The sequence below is a fragment of the Sesamum indicum genome, linkage group LG1 (genome assembly GCF_026168435.1).
Source record: "Sesamum indicum cultivar Baizhima isolate 11 linkage group LG1, ASM2616843v1, whole genome shotgun sequence".
Taxonomy (NCBI): Eukaryota; Viridiplantae; Streptophyta; class Magnoliopsida; order Lamiales; family Pedaliaceae; genus Sesamum; species Sesamum indicum.
In genome coordinates this window covers 21518326-21537645 of record NC_142657.1, presented here as the reverse complement: position 1 = coordinate 21537645, position 19320 = coordinate 21518326, and the positions used below count along the sequence as shown (strand labels likewise).

The 19320-nt window shown below is 32.3% G+C and overlaps 4 protein-coding genes, 1 long non-coding RNA gene and 1 pseudogene across 6 annotated transcripts; 5 read left to right on the top strand and 1 right to left on the bottom strand.

The window, feature by feature from the left end:
* Positions 1–679: 679 nt before the first annotated feature.
* On the bottom strand, positions 680–8925 carry LOC148789531 (uncharacterized). Its single transcript, XR_016066783.1, has 3 exons — positions 8198–8925; positions 2123–7099; positions 680–1327 (listed from the first exon to the last, which is right to left on the bottom strand). It is a non-coding gene; the product is annotated as an uncharacterized LOC148789531 (long non-coding RNA).
* Positions 958–1663, top strand: LOC105170432 (non-specific lipid-transfer protein 1). Its single transcript, XM_011091197.3, has 2 exons — positions 958–1298; positions 1448–1663. Exons 1-2 carry the CDS (start codon positions 958–960, stop codon positions 1455–1457), a joined length of 351 nt encoding a protein of 116 aa, XP_011089499.1. The 3' UTR covers positions 1458–1663.
* On the top strand, positions 3670–4340 carry LOC105170444 (non-specific lipid-transfer protein 1). The gene is made up of 2 exons (XM_011091207.3): positions 3670–4010; positions 4159–4340. The coding sequence occupies exons 1-2, from the start codon at positions 3670–3672 to the stop codon at positions 4166–4168; spliced, it is 351 nt and encodes a 116-aa protein (XP_011089509.1). The 3' UTR covers positions 4169–4340.
* Positions 6699–7376, top strand: LOC105170452 (non-specific lipid-transfer protein 1). The gene is made up of 2 exons (XM_011091218.3): positions 6699–7039; positions 7189–7376. Exons 1-2 carry the CDS (start codon positions 6699–6701, stop codon positions 7196–7198), a joined length of 351 nt encoding a protein of 116 aa, XP_011089520.1. The 3' UTR covers positions 7199–7376.
* A 490-nt stretch (positions 8926–9415) lies between the features above and the next one.
* LOC105170423 (non-specific lipid-transfer protein 1) lies at positions 9416–10293 on the top strand. Its single transcript, XM_011091185.3, has 2 exons — positions 9416–9943; positions 10057–10293. Exons 1-2 carry the CDS (start codon positions 9600–9602, stop codon positions 10064–10066), a joined length of 354 nt encoding a protein of 117 aa, XP_011089487.1. The 5' UTR covers positions 9416–9599; the 3' UTR covers positions 10067–10293.
* A 5714-nt stretch (positions 10294–16007) lies between these two features.
* LOC105170414 (putative carboxylesterase 8 pseudogene) lies at positions 16008–17847 on the top strand (annotated as a pseudogene). The gene is made up of 2 exons (XR_016064009.1): positions 16008–17091; positions 17581–17847. The product of XR_016064009.1 is annotated as a putative carboxylesterase 8 pseudogene (transcript).
* Positions 17848–19320: the final 1473 nt, after the last annotated feature.

Below are 19320 nucleotides of genomic sequence, written 5' to 3'. Positions count from 1 at the left end.
AATACACTAGGAGAGAACTATTTGCTGAAACCTGGGCCGAGCTCGCTGGGATCAGCCCAATAGAGAAAAGTCCACAACCAGATGACGGGGCCCGGATCATTTTATCCAATAAGTAAGAATTATGGAGTAAAATTTCATTTCTAACACATAGTTTGAGTCAATTAATATCACGTGTTTTTCAGATGTGTAACAGAAAAATTATGAAATTAAAGGAACATATAAAATAATTATAAAAAAAGAATTATTCTGACATTTTTACTTCAAACATACCTATTGTAATTTTGTATCGTTCTACTACAAACACAAAATAACTTATTTCTTTATAGCATAAATATCATATTTCAAATTATTATATGATTATTGCAATTTGAATATATTACAATGCAACACCAAGAATTCATATAAATGTTGCAAAATGTATTGTAGAATAATTAGGAAAAGTGGAATGTTGTTAGGAAATTCAAAGATTTGATAGCAAATTGAGGAAGAGCAGTGTTTTGAAGGAATATTCAGACTCAATAGTCCATCACGTTCGTATACATACAATAGTAATGCAAAATTCACAAAAGAGACGACCATTACAAACTTGCACCGGATATCAGAAAACGGACCAACTTCTAATAAAATTAATTGGTAGCAATATAATATAGAAAATATCCAGTTCAAGAAAGAAACAAGATTAGAATGTGGTAAGAACTGATTCAATTTCTCATCATCTTTGCTTTTAAGGGCAAAGTTCAATGACATTATCAGCCAGAGAATAGAAGCAGACAAAACAGCAAAACAGCTGCTGAGAGCATAAATTATTGCACAATAACAAACTCCCTGCAGCACTGCCCTATAAATATCCCACCGAGGAAAACAAATACCAAGCAAGAGAACTGCAAACACATTAATACACATAGAGTAGATCTCATAAAATTCCCAAGAGTTCAATTCAAAAGTTCAAGTCAGAGAATGAAGGGAGGTGTTGTAGCAGTGATTGCCGTTCTTGCAATTTTCGCATTAGTTGTGAAGCCGGGACAGGCTGTGACTTGCGGTCAGGTGGATGCTGCTTTGGTTCCGTGCATTAGCTACCTCACTGGTAATGGAGACAGTCCATCTCCGGCGTGTTGTTCTGGGGTCAAAGCTGTGAAAGGAATGGCACAAACACTGGCTGATAAGAGGGCCTGCTGTAGCTGTGTAAAGGCTGCTGCCAATAAGTACGCGGACTTGAAAGACGCTGCGGCCCAGAGTCTTCCCACCAAGTGCGGTGTCCAAATGGACATCCCCATCTCCCGCAGTGTCGACTGCGACAAGTGAGTGCCATGTTCTCTCTTTCCTTTAGCTATATTCAATTCACATGAAAGAAATCTTTATTGCTCCAAAGATTTTAACAATAGAGTAAAACTGGATGCAGAAAGTTTATACTAATTGTTCGTTGTGGTTTTATGTCTTCCGTTGGCAGGATCAACTAAGATGGTACCATGAATGCCAGAAGAAATACAAGTCAAGATGATGATTTGCTACAGATATAGGCTATAGCATCTTTGAATAATTTCTCTAGTTTGAACAATAAGTATATCACATGGTTTGAGAACCTACTCGTTATGGTGCATGATGAAATAGATGAAGATTCATCTTGTTTCCAGATGAGTTTATAATAGACACTATGTTGCTTCAATCAGTGTTGACTACTGAAAAAGTAGGTGTTATTAATCTTTCACCATAATTTTGAAAACTCTATATTCAGAACTGCAAAATATGTTACAGCTAAAGAAGCACATAAGAAAATGAAAACAAGATAAAAACTGGACAGATGAGAAGCCATTCTCATAAATCAGAAAACAAATCAGACCAATTGAACATTCCCACCATACTCGTTGCATAAAGAAGTAGAAGAAAAACAAAAAAGGTAAATTCTTCAGAAACAAGGGACAAGCAACATTATTGCATCTCAAAACATTACGATTAGCATAGTATGGACAAACGCCAAAGGCAATGCTATGCCAGCACCTAACAGTTGCTATCAATCATAAGATCAAAACTAAAACAGATTGATAACAGAAAAACACTAACTCAGAGTAACTTGGATGATCTAGCCTCTGAAGAATACACCATCCTATACAGCATCAGAACATACCTTGAGAAACACAATCTGTAAATACCAGCAAATCAACTACAAGAAGATGGCATAAATGTGTTGTTTTGGCTTCGGCATGAGGTTTCCTGCAAGAAAAGTGAGATAAGAAAAAAATTGAAACACTGAGGCTATCCAAGTGAGTGTTAAGAATTTGAACTCTATTTTGCATATATGAAATTATACTTTTCCTTTATTTAAATTTAGATTAGTGAAATAATATTCATCTCTATTCCTAAAGATTCATATATTTGTGAAGACAAATTAGTTAACAAATTAATTCAATTCATTTTTATATCAATGATACTTTTTATTTTTTACATTTATTGATAGCTCTCATTTTAAATTTTGAATTACTCATAAACTACTCATTGTTATACCTTAAAAAAGCTTAATTTTATTTATCAATTATTCATTTTATATTTTAAAGCATGGAATATCCATTAATGAATTATTTCTTAATTTAAATTCAATATTTCTTCTTTATGCACTAAACTTTTAAAACATAGCAACTTATTTATTACGATAAAATAAAACCTTGAGCTTTAAACATCACAATTTATTTGCACCACTCTTCATTGTTTTTCTAAGGAAATTTTATGAAATTTAAAAGATTTTGAGAGTTCCTTTTTTTCAGTGACTTGATCTTGCTATCATTTGACTACTACTCAATTTTATACATTCAAATGATTCTTGAATTTACATCATGATTAAAGAATAAGAAGTAATATGATTATATGAAAAACTTTTGATATCCACATATATTTATGAATATTTGATTAAAAATTCATATAGTTCGTATGGAAGTCATTTGTCATTTTCTAAATGAGTCATTTGTCATTAAAGAAGTATCCTCAGTTGTAAATGGAAACAAGTTGAAGCTATTTAGTAAAAGCTAAATGTTATTGTTTGATTACTTATTTAATAGTCATTACAGAATAGTTTTTTGTGTCACTTTGCCTCATTCATTTGTATATCTTTACCCTAAACTTATTTTTATTTATTTATTTTAGTAAAGACTTAAACCTCCCGCGTCTTGGCACCTGATGATAAATAGTGATAGTATATGACAAGTAATGCTTTCAACATGAAATATATATGAATGATTGTGAGAATAAAACTATATTAAAACATTGTTGTATATCACAGTTGCCAACAACAATAATGCTAAAATTCACAAAGGAAAGGCAACTACAATCTTGCACGAGTGATCAGCAAGGAAAGAAAATTCTAATAAAATTTAGTCTCGAGCAATACTATAGAAAATGTTCAGTTCAAGAAAGAACTGTCAAGATGATAAGAACTGTTTCAATTTCTCATCATATTTGCTTTTTGGTGTATAGTTCAATAACATTTAATGCCGGTGAGTAGAAGCAGCCAAAACAGCAAAACAGCTGCTGAGAACACAGCTTATTTCACAATAACAAACTCCCTACAGCCCCCCCTATAAATACCTACCTCATTTAGTAAGACAGATACCAAGTAAGAAAACTGCAAACACATATTAATATACACATAGTAGATCTCAGAAAATTCAGCAAGTCAAAGCAATGAAGGGTGGTGTTGTCGCAGTGATTACCATTCTTGCATTCTTTGCAGTGGTCGTGAAGCCGGGACAGGCTGTTACTTGTGGTCAGGTGGATGCTGCTTTGGTTCCGTGCATTAGCTATCTCACTGGACAGGGAGATAGCCCATCTGCGGCATGTTGTTCTGGGGTCAAAGCTGTGAAAGGAATGGCACAAACGACAGCTGATAAGAGGGCTTGCTGCAACTGTGTAAAGGCTGCCGCCAACAAGTATGCAGACTTGAAAGACGCTGCTGCCCAGAGTCTTCCCACCAAGTGTGGTGTCCAAATGGACATCCCTATTTCCCGCAGTGTCGACTGTGACAAGTGAGTGCCGTGTCCTCTTTATTCTTTTGCTATATTTACCTTTATAAGATATTTTATTTCTCCAAAGATTTTAATGATACCGTAAAAAATGGATATGGGAAAGTCTAGACTAATATTTGGTTGGTGGTCTTATGTGTTGTGTTGGCAGGATCAACTAAGATGGCACCAAGAATGCCAGAACAACTCATGGCGACGATATGCTACAGATAAGATGCTAGCATCTTGTCTGAATAATATCTCCATCTTGAACAATAAGTACATGGTCTGAGAACCAATTTGTTATGGACCTTATGGTCATCAAGAAATACATAAAGATTCATCTTGTTTCCATATGAGTTTATAATAGACAGTATGCTGCTTTCATCGGTGTTGACTACCAAAGAAGTCAGTGTTATTAATCTTTACCATAACTGTAAACTCTATATTCAATACTGCAATATATACGGCTAAAGAAGCAGATGAGAAAATGACAAAAACATCAAAACTGATCTTACAATAGTATCACGACAGGCAAAGCAGATAAATGGGAAGCCATTCTCACAACCCAGAAAATGCAGGAGAAATATGAGCATTAAACCAATGGAGCATTCCCACCATACTCACTGCATACAGAACTAAAAAAGAATAAACCAAGACTTGCCATCAATCGTAAATAGCATTTTTGCACATTAAACATTACTAAATAGCATAGTAAGGACAAACACCAACTCAATACTGTGAGAGCAACCAAGACTTGCCATCAATCGTAAAACCAAAACTAAAACACATAGATAAAAGAAAATTGTAAAATGGTTAGTCTAGCTCCGAGAGAGTACACCACCCAGTTAAGTGTCAGACCTATGTTGAGAAACACAATATGTAAATACAAGAAAATCAACTATAAGAAGATCATACAGATGTGTGAGTTTCCTGCAAGGAAAACAAGTAATCTTAATAAAACCGAGACATTAAGGCCACCTAAGTAAGCGTCATGAACATGAATACTGCATAACCTGTTTTGACTCTATTTTGGACATACGAAATTATATTGTATTTTTTTTAAAAAAAAAAGAATTTAGACAAGTGAATCATTATTCATCTCTATCCTAAAGAATCACATACTTGTTTAGATAATTAACAAATTAATTCAATTCATTTTCATATTTAATGATTCTTTTAATTACTCATTTTTATTTAAATGCAATATTTTGTATTTATATACTAAATTTTAAAATACAAAAAACTATTTACTACCATCAAACAAAAGTCTAGAGCTTTTAAATATTGCAATCTATTTGCACCCATTCTCATTGTTTTCCTGAAGAACGTTTTATGAAATTTACAAGATTTTGAGAATTCTTCCATTTTTTTAAGTAACTTCATTTTATTAATTATTTGACTATTCCTAAATCTTATATATTAAAATTATTTCTGAATTTGCATCACTATTAAAGAATGATAAGTAATATGATTGTATGGAAAAATTTAGATACCGAGGAATTCATTTATTTTGTATTGGAATCAATTGTCATTCTCTAAATGTGTGCACATACGTTTTTTAACCTTTTTTCTTTTTTTAGCATTTGTATAAACAGGTTTAGCAACATATACGTATGCATTTTAACCTCAATTTTATACAAACAATTTTTTCAACAAATATTTAGCTGCAAAAATAATTCCTATTGGTAATTAGAAATATCTTTTTTTATTAATTTGAACAATATTTTCTTTTTTAATAAAACGAGTCCTAGGTTGCCTACACAATTTCATCAGCAACTTATTTATATTCAATTAAATAAGTAACTAGTTTTTGGTATTTAAGTCATTCACTTTGTTTATTAAGCTGAATATAGCTTATCTTTATATTCTAATTAAAACGATTTTTTGTGATTTGGGAATAAAAATATCAAATGAGTTTATGGGAACTTATGAACAGGTAAGCTGCTAAAGAAGAACCCTCAATTGTAAACATGTAAATACCTTCTAGCTTTTAGTAAAAGTTAAAGTTTTATTATTTTTATACTTATTTAATTTATCTTTTTTACTTTGCCTCATTCATTTGTATATCTTTAATCTAAATTTATTTTTATTTCCGTATTTTGTTAAAGACATAATCCTTCCGCGTTTTGGAATCAAGTAATAACTAGTAATAATATATTATTTCAACATTCTAATTTCTCATATAAACATATTATAATCTTATCCTTTCTTAAACATTTCACTTTCATAATTCTTAAAGTAAAAAGAATAAAAGAAAATAATTGTAATTTGATCAATGATATTACTAATTGTGGAACTCAGAAAATGAAACATATCTTATACGACAAATGAATGTTGAGAATAAAACTTTGTTCAAGCTTTGTGGACATATCGAGAATTTGTAATAAATTTAATTTGTAGAAATAAAATAGGAAATATTCAGTTTAACAAAGAACTGTCAAGGTGATAAGGATTGTTTCAGGTTTTCATCATCTTTGCTTTTTAGGGCAAAGTTCAATGACATTTTATGCTAGAGAATAGAAGCAGCCAAAACACCAAAACAGCTGCTGAGACACAGCTTATTTCACAATAACAAACTAAGGGGGGCACTGTCCTATAAATACCCTAAGTAGGAAGGCAAATTCGAAGCAAGCAAAAAAAATCTTAGTAATACACTGCGTAGATCTTAGAAAGCTCCCTATTAGTCCAATTCAAGAGCAAGTCTAAAAGATGAAGGGTGGTGTTGTTGCAGTGATTACCATTCTTGCATTCTTCACATTGGTTGTGAAGCCTGGGCAGGCTGTAACTTGCGGTCAGGTAGACGCTGCTTTGGTTCCGTGCATTAGCTACCTCACCGGCCAGGGAGATAGCCCATCTCCGGCATGTTGTGCAGGGGTCAAAGCTGTGAAAGGAATGGCACAAACAACAGCCGATAAGAGGGCTTGCTGCAGCTGTGTAAAGGCTGCTGCCAACATGTATGCAAATTTGAAAGATGCTGCGGCCCAGAGTCTTCCCACAAAGTGTGGTGTTCAATTGGACATCCCTATCTCCCGCAGTGTCGACTGTGACAAGTGAGTACCGTGTTCTCTTTTTCCTCTTTCTATATTAACTTCACAGAAACGAAATTTTTTCTGCTCCACAGATTTCAATAATATTAAACAAAACTGGATACAGAACTATACTAATGGTTGATTGGTGGTGTTATGTTTTTTGTTGGCAGGATCAACTAAGATGGTACCGTGAACACCGGAAGAAATAGATGTCATGATAAAGATATACTACAGATGTAGGCTATAGCATCTTGTTTGAATAATGTGTCTGGCTTAATTAATAAGTACAATGTTCGAGAACCTACTAGTTTGCATGATGAAATACATGAAGATCCATCTTGTTTCTTTTTTTTGCAAATTTTCATTACCAATTCCTCCCCTCTTCAATAGAAAATGAAGATCACCCTTTTAATTTATTATTGACATGACAATTTTCTTGTTCCACTAAGAAAGATCAGGGCGTACTTTTCTTCTGGCAGCAACATAGTATCTGTCATTTTTAATGTTTTAGGTGAGATTATAATACACAATATACTGATTCCATCAGTCTTGACTACTGAAGAAGTTAGCTTTATTAACCCTTTACCATAACTGTAACCCTATATCCAAAACCGGAAAATATAGTGAAGCACATGAAACAATGGCAAAGCCATCAAATCTCAACTAAAAATAGTAGCATCATAAGCAAACCATAAATATTGGAAGCCATTCTAACAAACCAGAAAACAAATAGGAATGCAGCAGAGCAACACAAAATTAAAAGTCATCAGCATTAAACCAATGGAACAATCCCACCACAATCACTGCGCATCGGAAACCAGTAAAAAGCAGCACTGTTACTCATCAAAACATTATTAATGGCAAAGTATGGAAACACAGAAAATGATTCCATGCCAGCAACTAATATTGCCATCAATCACAAAACCAAAACTAAATCAAATTGATAAAAGAAAATACGAACTCAAGAGTAACATAGACAATCTAGCCTCTAAAGAATATACCAGAAAAAACAGCATGGAAAGACACCTCGAAGCAGAATCTGTATAACATCAAAATCAACTAGAAGAAGATAGCATAAATGTATTAAGTTTGGTATGAGTTTTCTTGCAAGGAAAACAAGTGGGGACAAGTTAACAATTCCATTCTAGTATAGCTTAAGAAACTCCTCCACTGGTATACCTTGAAAAAACCATATGCATTCAGTTGATCCAGCAGAACAAGGCTCTGTCCATCACAGCTACCCGAAACTCATTTTCTTCAAGAGATTTTGAGAATGCTAATCCATGACAAAGCGGCAAGATAATCCTTCATCAGCCCACAAAACCAAGCAGCTGAAAAGCTCTTGAGACATTCTGAACCAACTAAACACAAAAATCCCTGGACCTGAACGAGTAAACTGTATATCAAATAGATGGTGTTCATAACTAGTGGCCAAATTTATCGATTGAAATAACTTCTTCCCAACATCGTACCAAACAATCAAACTTGTCCTCTCATCAATCTACTTGAAGCACAGCAAGATGCAAACCAACTGAAAACAACATCGTCCTTTCCCGCTTGATCATCTCCACAGCGCATCAGTTTATGGCAATAAACTGTTAGAATCTCTCACTTCCTTGCCATAAAATTCAGGGTCACGAAGGGAAAAACTCTACAACCATTGATGCAAAAGCAGAGATCTTTGGAGGAACCCAGAACTCAAAGCTACGTAAATAGTAGTAGTTCACCAATCACCATCATCTCATGCTCACTTGGCAATTGGAGGGAAGAAATTAGAAATGGCTGTGAACAAAACAGATGACAACTGGGCCGATCTGGCCCAAACCAAATCTTAGTACTTAAGGGTTAAGGCCTGAAAATGGGCCGACAAGTCAGCTAACCCAACTCAATCATTATGTAAATTTGCTTGATGGGCCTCCACCTCTCTAATTATAAACGAATCTCATTATAGTCCCGGGGTTTAGTTTCTAAATTTGGACCTTATAATTCAATTAGAATATTATAATATATATATATATATGTATGTGTATATAAACATGTGAAACATTTTGCATTGAAATAAAAGAAAATCCAATTTATTAATATTTAAGACAACACGGTTTTTGAGGAAAAAATCAGCAAGCAATTGACCCGCTTCTCGTTTTGTTCATTCATCCGCGTTTCAACGTTGAGACCACGTATGACACTGAATATATCATTTATTAATTCCGATTACATTAATTATTATTTAAATATCGTGAGAAATAAAGGTAAAGCATGTTTGTGTAAAGCATGAAAATAAAGGTAAAGCATGTTTGTGTAAGCCGATAAACATCGTGAGAAACGCTCACATCATAGTTTGCTATTCTTGGACATCTTTTTCATGTCAGTGATGGCAAATTGGCGAGTAACCTAAACAGCAAAACAAACTACTGGAAATGGAAAATGCTTACTTCACAAAAACAAACTCCCCACACTCAGACATCCCTATAAATCCTGCATCCAATCAACACCAAGCCGAAACAACTGCACTAGTCTTTATATACTCATCAAACTAATCTAAGAATCCAGCTCCCATTAATCCAAACCATTACAGGAAACAATGAAAGGTGCCGTCGCAGCACTCATCGCAATTCTCGCCCTCATCTCACTGGTCGCTCAGCAGGGACAGGCTGTAACCTGCGGCCAGGTCGACGCTGCTCTGGTCCCCTGCATCAGCTACCTCACCGGACGCGGCGGAGACAGCCCATCTCCGGCTTGCTGTTCCGGTGTCAAAGCCGTGAAAGACATGGCCCAGACAACGGCCGACAAGAGGGCTTGCTGCAGCTGTGTTAAGGCCGCTGCCAACCGCTACGCCGACTTGAAGGACGCGGCTGCGCAGAGCCTGCCGACCAAGTGCGGCGTTCAGATGGACATCCCTGTTTCCCGCACCGTCGACTGTGACAAGTGAGTTTCTTTGTTCTTCATCGTTAATTTTTTAAAATTCCAAAGTTATCATTTTAAATTTAAATTCTGTAATTATGCTCTTAATTAATGGCTGATTTTTGGTTAATTGGCAGGATCAACTAATAAGACGTAGTGACAAGAAGAGTTAGAGAGAGTGATGAGGCATGCATGCATGTACGAGAGCTTTGGGGTTTCACCACGTTACTAGTTTTAGTTACGAATAAATATTTATACATTGATCCATGTACTTCTTGAATAATACTGCGAGCTACGTATTTGTAGCAGTAGAGGAAGTTTCATCGAGCTTCTTATAATTAATAAATTTGATGAGTATTTAAGAGAAAATATAACCTATTATTATTTTTTTATAGTATGCAATTCATTCATGATCATTGGCTACAATTTTAATAGTTTTGAAATAAAAATCGTGATAAATAATTTTTATTGACTACGATAAAATGAATCGATACAAAAACATAAATTTTCCATCAAAAAAAAGTTATTTGCCATATCAAAATCCACGATAAATAATTTAACCACTCTCACAGATACCACGGCCAATAACAGTTGAATGCATGGTCGTCATCAATAACTATTTGCCATGGCATTATCATGGTTAATATTGCATATTTTGTAGTGATTATATTATCAATATATTCAAATTTAAAAATTAATTTAATATATCGATAATTCAAATCCACAAATAAACTCAAATAAAACCAAAAAAAAAAAAAAAAGCAAACAAAACAAAAAAAAAAAAAAACTATTAGAGCAATATATATACACACATTCGTAAAACTACCTTTCCTTCATATTTTAAGTTTATTGTGGGATTCCTTTATATAAAGTATCTCTTCATATTATAATTAAGCTACTCCCAATTATATTTGGTCTAGAATTTTGGTAATAGTATCTTCTATATATATATATATATATATAGGTAATTTTCAACGCTAAAAATTAAATAATATAATTGATAAAAATATTTTATATTAAATATCTTTAAAAAATTATACATACACATGAAATGTATCATACTTACTAATATAAATTAAATTTAAAAATATTAATATTTGTCCGGATGAATATAGACATATCTTCGACGTCATGAAACTAGAATACAGGTATTTATTATACCTTAATTTATGTCCCAACAACCAATCTCCAAAAAGAGAGGATAACAACCAAAAACTATTTTATTTAATTTATATTATTCCGTAACAACTATGTGTATAGTATATAATTTTTGTTCCTAGCTAATGTATATTATATTGGTCAAACATTTGTTTTGTCTGTAATATTCTATGCAAGCAAGGTGGGAGTCGCTCCAACTCATGTGTCGTTGGTTGTCTAGGTTCCATATTTCTTCACTGTCGCGGGTACTTTTACTTTACACAATAACAGCAGATTCAGAATTTCAGTCTTCTTATCGATTATTTTGAGTTATTTATTATTATAATTTTAAACACTATATATCCGAGTTATTTAACTCATTCAAATTATATTCAATTTTGTTCATTCATTTTTTCTCCTCCTTTTCCTCTTCTTTCTTTTCTCTCTTACCGCTTTCTTTATTCTATTTTTCTGTTCTCCCTAAAGTCAATCATTGGCCTTTGTTGGATTAAGTGTTTTCTTGTAGGATTAATATATATGATCTTATATTTTAATCTACTTAAGATTATGAAAAGTGTTGGTGATCTATAATATATAATGTTGATTTTTCTTTCTTGTTGCATACAAACACTTGTTTCATTTATTGGTTTTTGTTAGTGTCAACGTCTTATTTTTGTTATAAGTATTAAAACCGCCAAAACCGTCTGCAACTACCCAAAACCGTACATTTAATTTTGGTTTTAATAGTGGTAATTTAAAAAATTATTTTATGAAACCGTCAATGGCAATTCAATTTGAAAATAAGTGTCAAAAAATGAAATCGCAGCACCCCTAATGTGAATTGGTAGTCTATTTTCAATAGTAATGTTTTGTTTCTTTGTTTACTTTGAATATACTAGTTGATTTAAAAGTACTGATGTATTAAATTAATATTTGAGCCGGATGTAATGATGTAAAAACGAACAATATATAAAAATAAATCACCAAATTAACATATATTAATCATATAACTGGGTGTATTTAATTAACTTATCCTTTCATTTTGATTGGGTCCTCCGACACGCATAGAGTAATTAATATCTCCAGACAGCATCTTATGATTAACAACATTAAAGATGCTACTTTAGTCGAGATAATTATAAAGAAACAATAGCATTATTAACATTAATTAATTAGGGTTAATTACGATCAGTAGAATGTATCTCCTTCCCAGAAATCACTTCAAAAAGTTGCGAATCATGCAATTTTATCCCTCATCCACACACTCTCTCTCTATATATATACATCAATCCATTAATCGGCTCAACATTAGCAGTTAAATTTTGCTACTATAGTTGATTATAGTTGGATTGCAATTTTAAAATAATTTATATCACTTAAATCCCATCACGTCAAGCAAAAGAGACTTAAGTGTAGATTTTCATGCGAAAATTAAAATATATTTTGAATTAATTGATGAGATTATATTTTGTGTTGTTAGTGGTGTGAAAAAATAAATATAATTTTTTTATTTGCAGTGTCGCAATGATCAGTCGAGACGCAGGGAAGTGGCGCGAGCAAAATGCGAGTTAGAGTCATACAGAGAGATATGACACTCAGATTCTCTCGCATATACCGACAAGGAAATTAGCCGACAGACCATCTCTTGAACCCGTGGGAATGCTTTTCAGAAATTAATAAATCGATAAGAGTCTATGCTGAACCCCTCATTTAGGGACACGATTTCCTTTAAGAATTTCTGTATTTTGATGAAAATTATAGGTTTTTAATTTTTATTTTGTAAGTGGTGCTAAATTAAGAATAGTTTTAATTCTTATAGAATTGTTGAAGATGTCATATCAAAATAATATGGAGAAACTGTTCCAGACAAGGCATTAAATAATCCACGCAACGGATTGGATGAAACATTAATTATGTAGGTTGACAGATTGAAATATTCATTGACATATGAGAGTGTGTGGTTGTTGTCATTTATTAATGGGGAAAAATTCAGAACCTTATGTTATAATAGAAATGTTCAAAATTTGGCCACACGCGTTTTAATATAAAATAAAATTTAAAAAAATTTCTATATAAAAATTGGGTATGAAAATACCTTTTTTTTTTTATATAGTTTGCGCTTCTCCCCCATTTAATATATATAATATTATATATTTATTAATAATAAAATATTATTTTATATAATAATTATTTATATAATAAAATATTTTTTTAATTAAATTAATTTATATATTAAAAGAAATAACAGCGACGGTGCCCTCCTCAACCCTAGGCGATGACAGTTGCCCAATGCAGCAAGGGCGACCACCATCACCCATCTATTGACGGCGACGTAGTCGCCCACTTGCGTTGCCCAGGCCTAAGTATAGTTTGATAGTTATAAATTATATATATTATAAAATAAAATAATTATATATTAATAGGCCTAGTTTGACTTGTTGATTATGAGGGGCATTTTAGTCATTATTTTTTTAAAAAAAATAGCCTCAAGTTGATCAAGGGCGGTGTGATTATTTATTTATAATATACGGGTAATTTTTTATATTAAAAATTTCATAGAGTTTTTTTTTTATATATTTTTATATATCATAGGGGGTCAAAAAAATGAATTTAACCCTTTATTAATAGGGATAATTACACCCTACTCCGTTGGAGTTTGGTGTAATTACACGTAAATATCATGTAACTTGAAAAATTATATCTAGCACCCTTGAAGTTTGCTTCCGTCTAACAAAAAAGTCTCGGTTAGTCAAAATTAACTGAATTTGATGATATTAACAAAAAAATTAGAAAAAACCCTGATTAACTTATTATTGAATTACTGCAAGTCAAATAAATTTTTTTATGATCAAACTACCCTTATAAGCCTTTACACCTTAATGCATATAAGGAGATATATTTTCACCGTTATGAAGATAGTTTAATTCGAAAAAAAATATTTGACCTATAATAAGTCAGCAATCAGTTAGTCGATGGTAAATATAATTTTTTTTTTAATATTAGCAAATTCAATGAATTTGACTAACGGAGGGACTTATTTGTTAAATAGAAGCAAATCTCAAGGATATTAGATGTAATTTCTTAAACCGCAATAAATTTATGTGTAATTCACCAAATATTCATAGAAGAAGAGTGTAATTTTCCCTTATTAATAATTAGAAGGACGATTGGAATATATATGAGGAATTAATTCCTCTTTTAAAATTTAAAAATATCCCATTTTGTCAATTGTCCACCGGCATATTTCAAATTATTTCGTGTTTTGAATTGAATCATCGTAAATTAATTGAAGTTTAATTTTTCCAATGTGTTTAATTAAAAGTTAACTTATACCAACAAGATTTGTCTGACGCGAACCAAACTGATTAATTAGATCGAAAAAAAAAATATATACATAATAATTATGATTTATTTATTATATGATTGATCAATCACTTTAATGAATGTCTCTTTTGATCGGCAATCATACTTAATTATATATACATATATCCTTTAATTATTATTTTTAAAATTTAATATAATTAGTGATACAGTATAATTATTCTTAAATAAAGAAAAAAAACCAAAAGAATAAAAAGGATAATTACACTCTTCTCTCCTGAAATTTTGTGTAATTATATGTAGACTCTCTGTAACTTGAGAAATTACATATAACACTATTGAGGTTTGCTTCCGTCTAAAAAATATGTTCCTTCATTAAGCAAAATTCACCAAATTAAAAAATTTAAAAAAATATTTTTGATCCTCATTGGCTTATTATTGACTTATTGCAAGTTAAATAAATCTTTTTATGACAAAAATGCCCTTATACATCTCCATGCATTAATGCATGCGAGAAGGTATATTTTCATCGTTATAAGGATAGTTTAGTTCGAAAAATTATCTAACACGCAATAAATCAATTATAAGTCAATCAAGAGTAAATTATCAATTTTCATTAAGGTTTTTTTTGTTAACATCAATAAATTTAATGAATTTTGACCAAATTGGGGACTTAATTGTTAGACGAAAGCAAATCTTAGAGATCCTAAATGTAATTTTTTAAATAGTAGAAAATTTACATATAATTACATCAAATCTGAAAAGAGAAAATAGGGGTGTAAATATCCCAAAAGAAAAATATACACTTGGTCCTTTTCTTTATAGGTGGAAGCATTAAACTGGAATTGAAATGATGTTACGTGGAGTAGTTGCCACTTAACTAACTAAAAACAAAAAGGCAAAATCCAAATTAAATAGTAATGGTCCTGATTGACCACATCGGTGGTGGGTATATTAATGAATGAGACTATAAGGTATATCCACCCCATTTCAATCTTTTACCACGTATTCTCAAAAAATTTTACTCAAATTAAATTTGAGCGAATTAAATTAATTTTATAATTATTTTTTTAAATTTATACATTAATTATATAAATACTTCATAAAATTAATTTAAATTTAATCAAATTTGAGTTGAATAAAAAAGAATTACCTTTTTTGGTCATATTAATGTAACACTAATATGGGATTGATATATATTTAAAAAAATAATTAAACTAAATGATAATTTAAGGTAAAATTACATTTTTAGTCACGTAACTTTAAGTTATTAGCAATTTTTGTTCTATAATTTATTCCATTTACACATGTAATCATTTTTTTACAAATTTAGTTTTGAGCATTTCACGTTTGGTCATTTTTCGATAATTTTTTTGGTTCTAATAACTCATAGTTACAGGATAAAAAATTAGATATATTACATTGTGAAGGGGACCAAAATTATCAACGTAGGACTAAATTTAAAAAAAAAAATTAAATATGAGATGGTCAGGGTTAGATTCGTAAAAAAGAACTAAATGTATAAAATAAGTAAATTATAGGACTAAAAATACTAATAATCTAAAATTAAGGAACCAAAAATATAATTTGCCTTAAAAGTAATGTTGTACGTACTAATGCTCGACTTAACCCATACCTTTGCCTTGAAAACCCCAAACTCATCTCTTCCATATCATATCAGAATAACCAAAAATGTCTGACCAGCAACAGATCAATCCATCCATGGAAGACGCCTACAACTTCCTCAACATCGTGCGCAATCCGGATGGATCGCTCACCAGGCCCACCCGCTTCCCAACCCGACCAACAACCACTGAGATTGACCCCACCGACTCCGATCTCCTCGCCCTATCCAAAGACTTACCTCTCAACCTCACAAACAACACCTTCATTCGCCTCTTTCGCCCCCGAAACCCGCCACCGAACACCAAGCTTCCGCTCATTCTTTTCTTTCATGGCGGTGGGTTTATATTGTTGAGCGCCACATCTTCCATTTATCACGATTCATGCAGCCGCATAGCGGCGGATATCCCCGCCGTGATCGTTTCCCTTGAGTACCGCCTCGCGCCGGAACACCGTCTTCCGGCGGCGTATGAAGATGCGGTGGAGGCCATCATGTGGGTTAAAACCCAAGCACTGGGCGGCGACGGCGTTGATTCTTGGATGAAAGAGTTGGCCGATTTTTCCATGGTTTTCTTGATGGGCAGCAGCGCCGGAGGGAACATGGTGTACCATGCAGGGCTGCGCATGGTGGATGTTGATCTCCGGCCCGTGAAGATCGTGGGGCTGATAATGGACCAGCCCTTCTTCGGTGGGGTGCGGAGGACTGAATCAGAGCTCAAGAACAAAGATCCTCTCCTCCCTCTGCAAGCAGCTGATCTGATGTGGTCACTGTCATTGCCGGAGAGTTCGGACCGAGGGCACGAGTATTGCGATCCATTCGCCGGTGGGTCCCTCGACGAAAAAATGGGACGGCTTCCGACGTCTCTGGTGAGGGGATACGCCGGGGACATTCTGATCGATAAGCAGAAGGAGTGTGTGAAGATGTTGGAGGAGCGTGGGGTGCGCGTGGTAGCAATGTTGATCGACGGAGGGCATCACGCGGTGGAGATTTTAGATCCCAAATTTGCCGGGGAATTTTTCGATGACATCAAAAATTTTGTATGCACTGTTGCTGCAGCTGATCAGGATAGCTAGACAGGCATTAATTGAAGGTTAATAATGTAATGGTAGTGTTGTGTTGCCACACTGAAATTAGTGCGCATATATAATTAAATGTAGCCAAAACATTTAATTGACCGTTGTTTGGCTAAAACTATGGTAAGAAATGCTAAAGCTAACTAATTATTTATAATTGCTAAAGAATGCCTATATTATTTATAATTGCTATCTCTTTAGTTCTATCAAGAAAAAGAAATGAAGGGTGGAGTAGTAGCAGTAATTAATTCATTGCAATTCTTGTTATAATGGTTGGAAATAATCTTTAAAATATCCTACATTATCGAATTATTTTCAACACTTTATTTTATTTTAATGTGTCAGTTTAATTGATATTTATTTGCAATTTATGGCCTCATTATTATAATAATTTAATTGTGATTTTGTGAGATTTAATAAGTATTTGATCGTTACATTTTATATATTTACGTGGTTTATTTATAATTGGATTTATTATAATCTTATGATTTTTAATTATATAACAGTAAAATTTTTACAACGGCCACGGTGGACAAAAGGCTTGCTGCAGCTGCGTTGAACCAAGTGTGGCGTTGAGACGGACATCCCTGTTTTCCGCAGTCGACGGCCGGATTTAATTCTTTTTTCATTATTTTCTTCCCGAGTTATTTAACGAAATTTGGACAAATATCTGATATTTTCGGTTGTCCTACTGTTTTGACATTGACAGGATGCAAGTGACGGGATAAACGGTGTCGTCTCTTCTTGAATAATGCTAATTAAAGTTTTGTTAATCTTTTTCTTGATCATTATTTTTGAAAAAACACTCTTAAACGTGATCATAGACCTTTGTTCCATCAAAATATTACCCCAATTACGTTCATATTTTTCCGCCCGTCCTAAAAAAATATAATAAAATGTATAAAATTCGAGTCAATTAAGACGTGCTTTTTTAGTGATTTCAAATAAAAAAAATTAACGAAATTTTAATCTAATAGTTAAGACCAACGTACCATAGCCACTTAGAAAATTTTTTCTAATTCCCGAATTCTATGCTAAACATTTATTTCAGAATCTGTACCTTATTCTTGAAAATCAACCATATTATTTTTTATTTTTTATTTAAAAAAACTTTATTTTATAAACACGTAAACCAATAATCACGTTTTCCTAAAATAAATGAAAAAAAAATCAACTTATGAATTGGTCAGATTTTGCTACTCAGAATTCAAATACATTGGTAATATATAAAAAAATCAATGTCAAACAATATTTAAATTATTTTCAGGGAACATTCACACACACACACACACACATACATCCTCAACTATTAAGAAATTAATTCTTACAAAAAATATCCCTGTGCAACCAACCATACAAATACATTGAGGATTTTTGGACACTCTTTTCATTATTCCAACTTCATTACAAATTTCAGGCCACCATATTTTTTATATTGTCATATTCTGTAATATTATTGGTAAATCATAAATGTCATTATTATTGATAATCAGTGACACAACTATCGCGCCATCAAAATTTTTATTAATTAATGTGCACGTTGTACGACTACGTATATATGAAATCAATTATTTATTAGTGCGGCATTTAATTACAATCGGTATGCAACTAATTACCAATATCTATGAGTTAAATTTATTAATAATAGATTTCACTAAAAAATTGCAATTGTCATTTTACCTAATTTGGTGTAAATCTTTTAAAAATGAAAGCGATAAGCTGTTATTATTATTGTTATTTTAAATAAATTGATTAAAACAATTAATAGCAAATATCAATATCTGACAACTATTAATAACAATGATAGTCTATACTATTAATTAATATCATATAATTATATATATATATACTCAGCACCTACTATATATTAATATAAAATTCTATTTATTATTAAAGTAGAAATACTTCATAATTTGATGGGGTGTTCGAATTTATAATTTTAAAATCATATAATTATAATTTTATTAATTAAACTAGACGGTATAGACAAAACACATAATCACCTGGATTCTTCCTTTTTTGTCTTCAGGTCTATACTTTAATCCCAAGAATCGAACGACAGATTATTTGGTAATAGTTTATTGCCTCCCAACAATGTTAAGTTGCCACGTGCGCCCGATCAACCTAATCAACCAACAATTCCTATACATGGTTAGATGTCCCACAATGCATGAACGCCCCACTTTTCAGACAGATGCTACTTTACATTGACCAAACGAATTAATACACTACTTTAATTAGTTGAG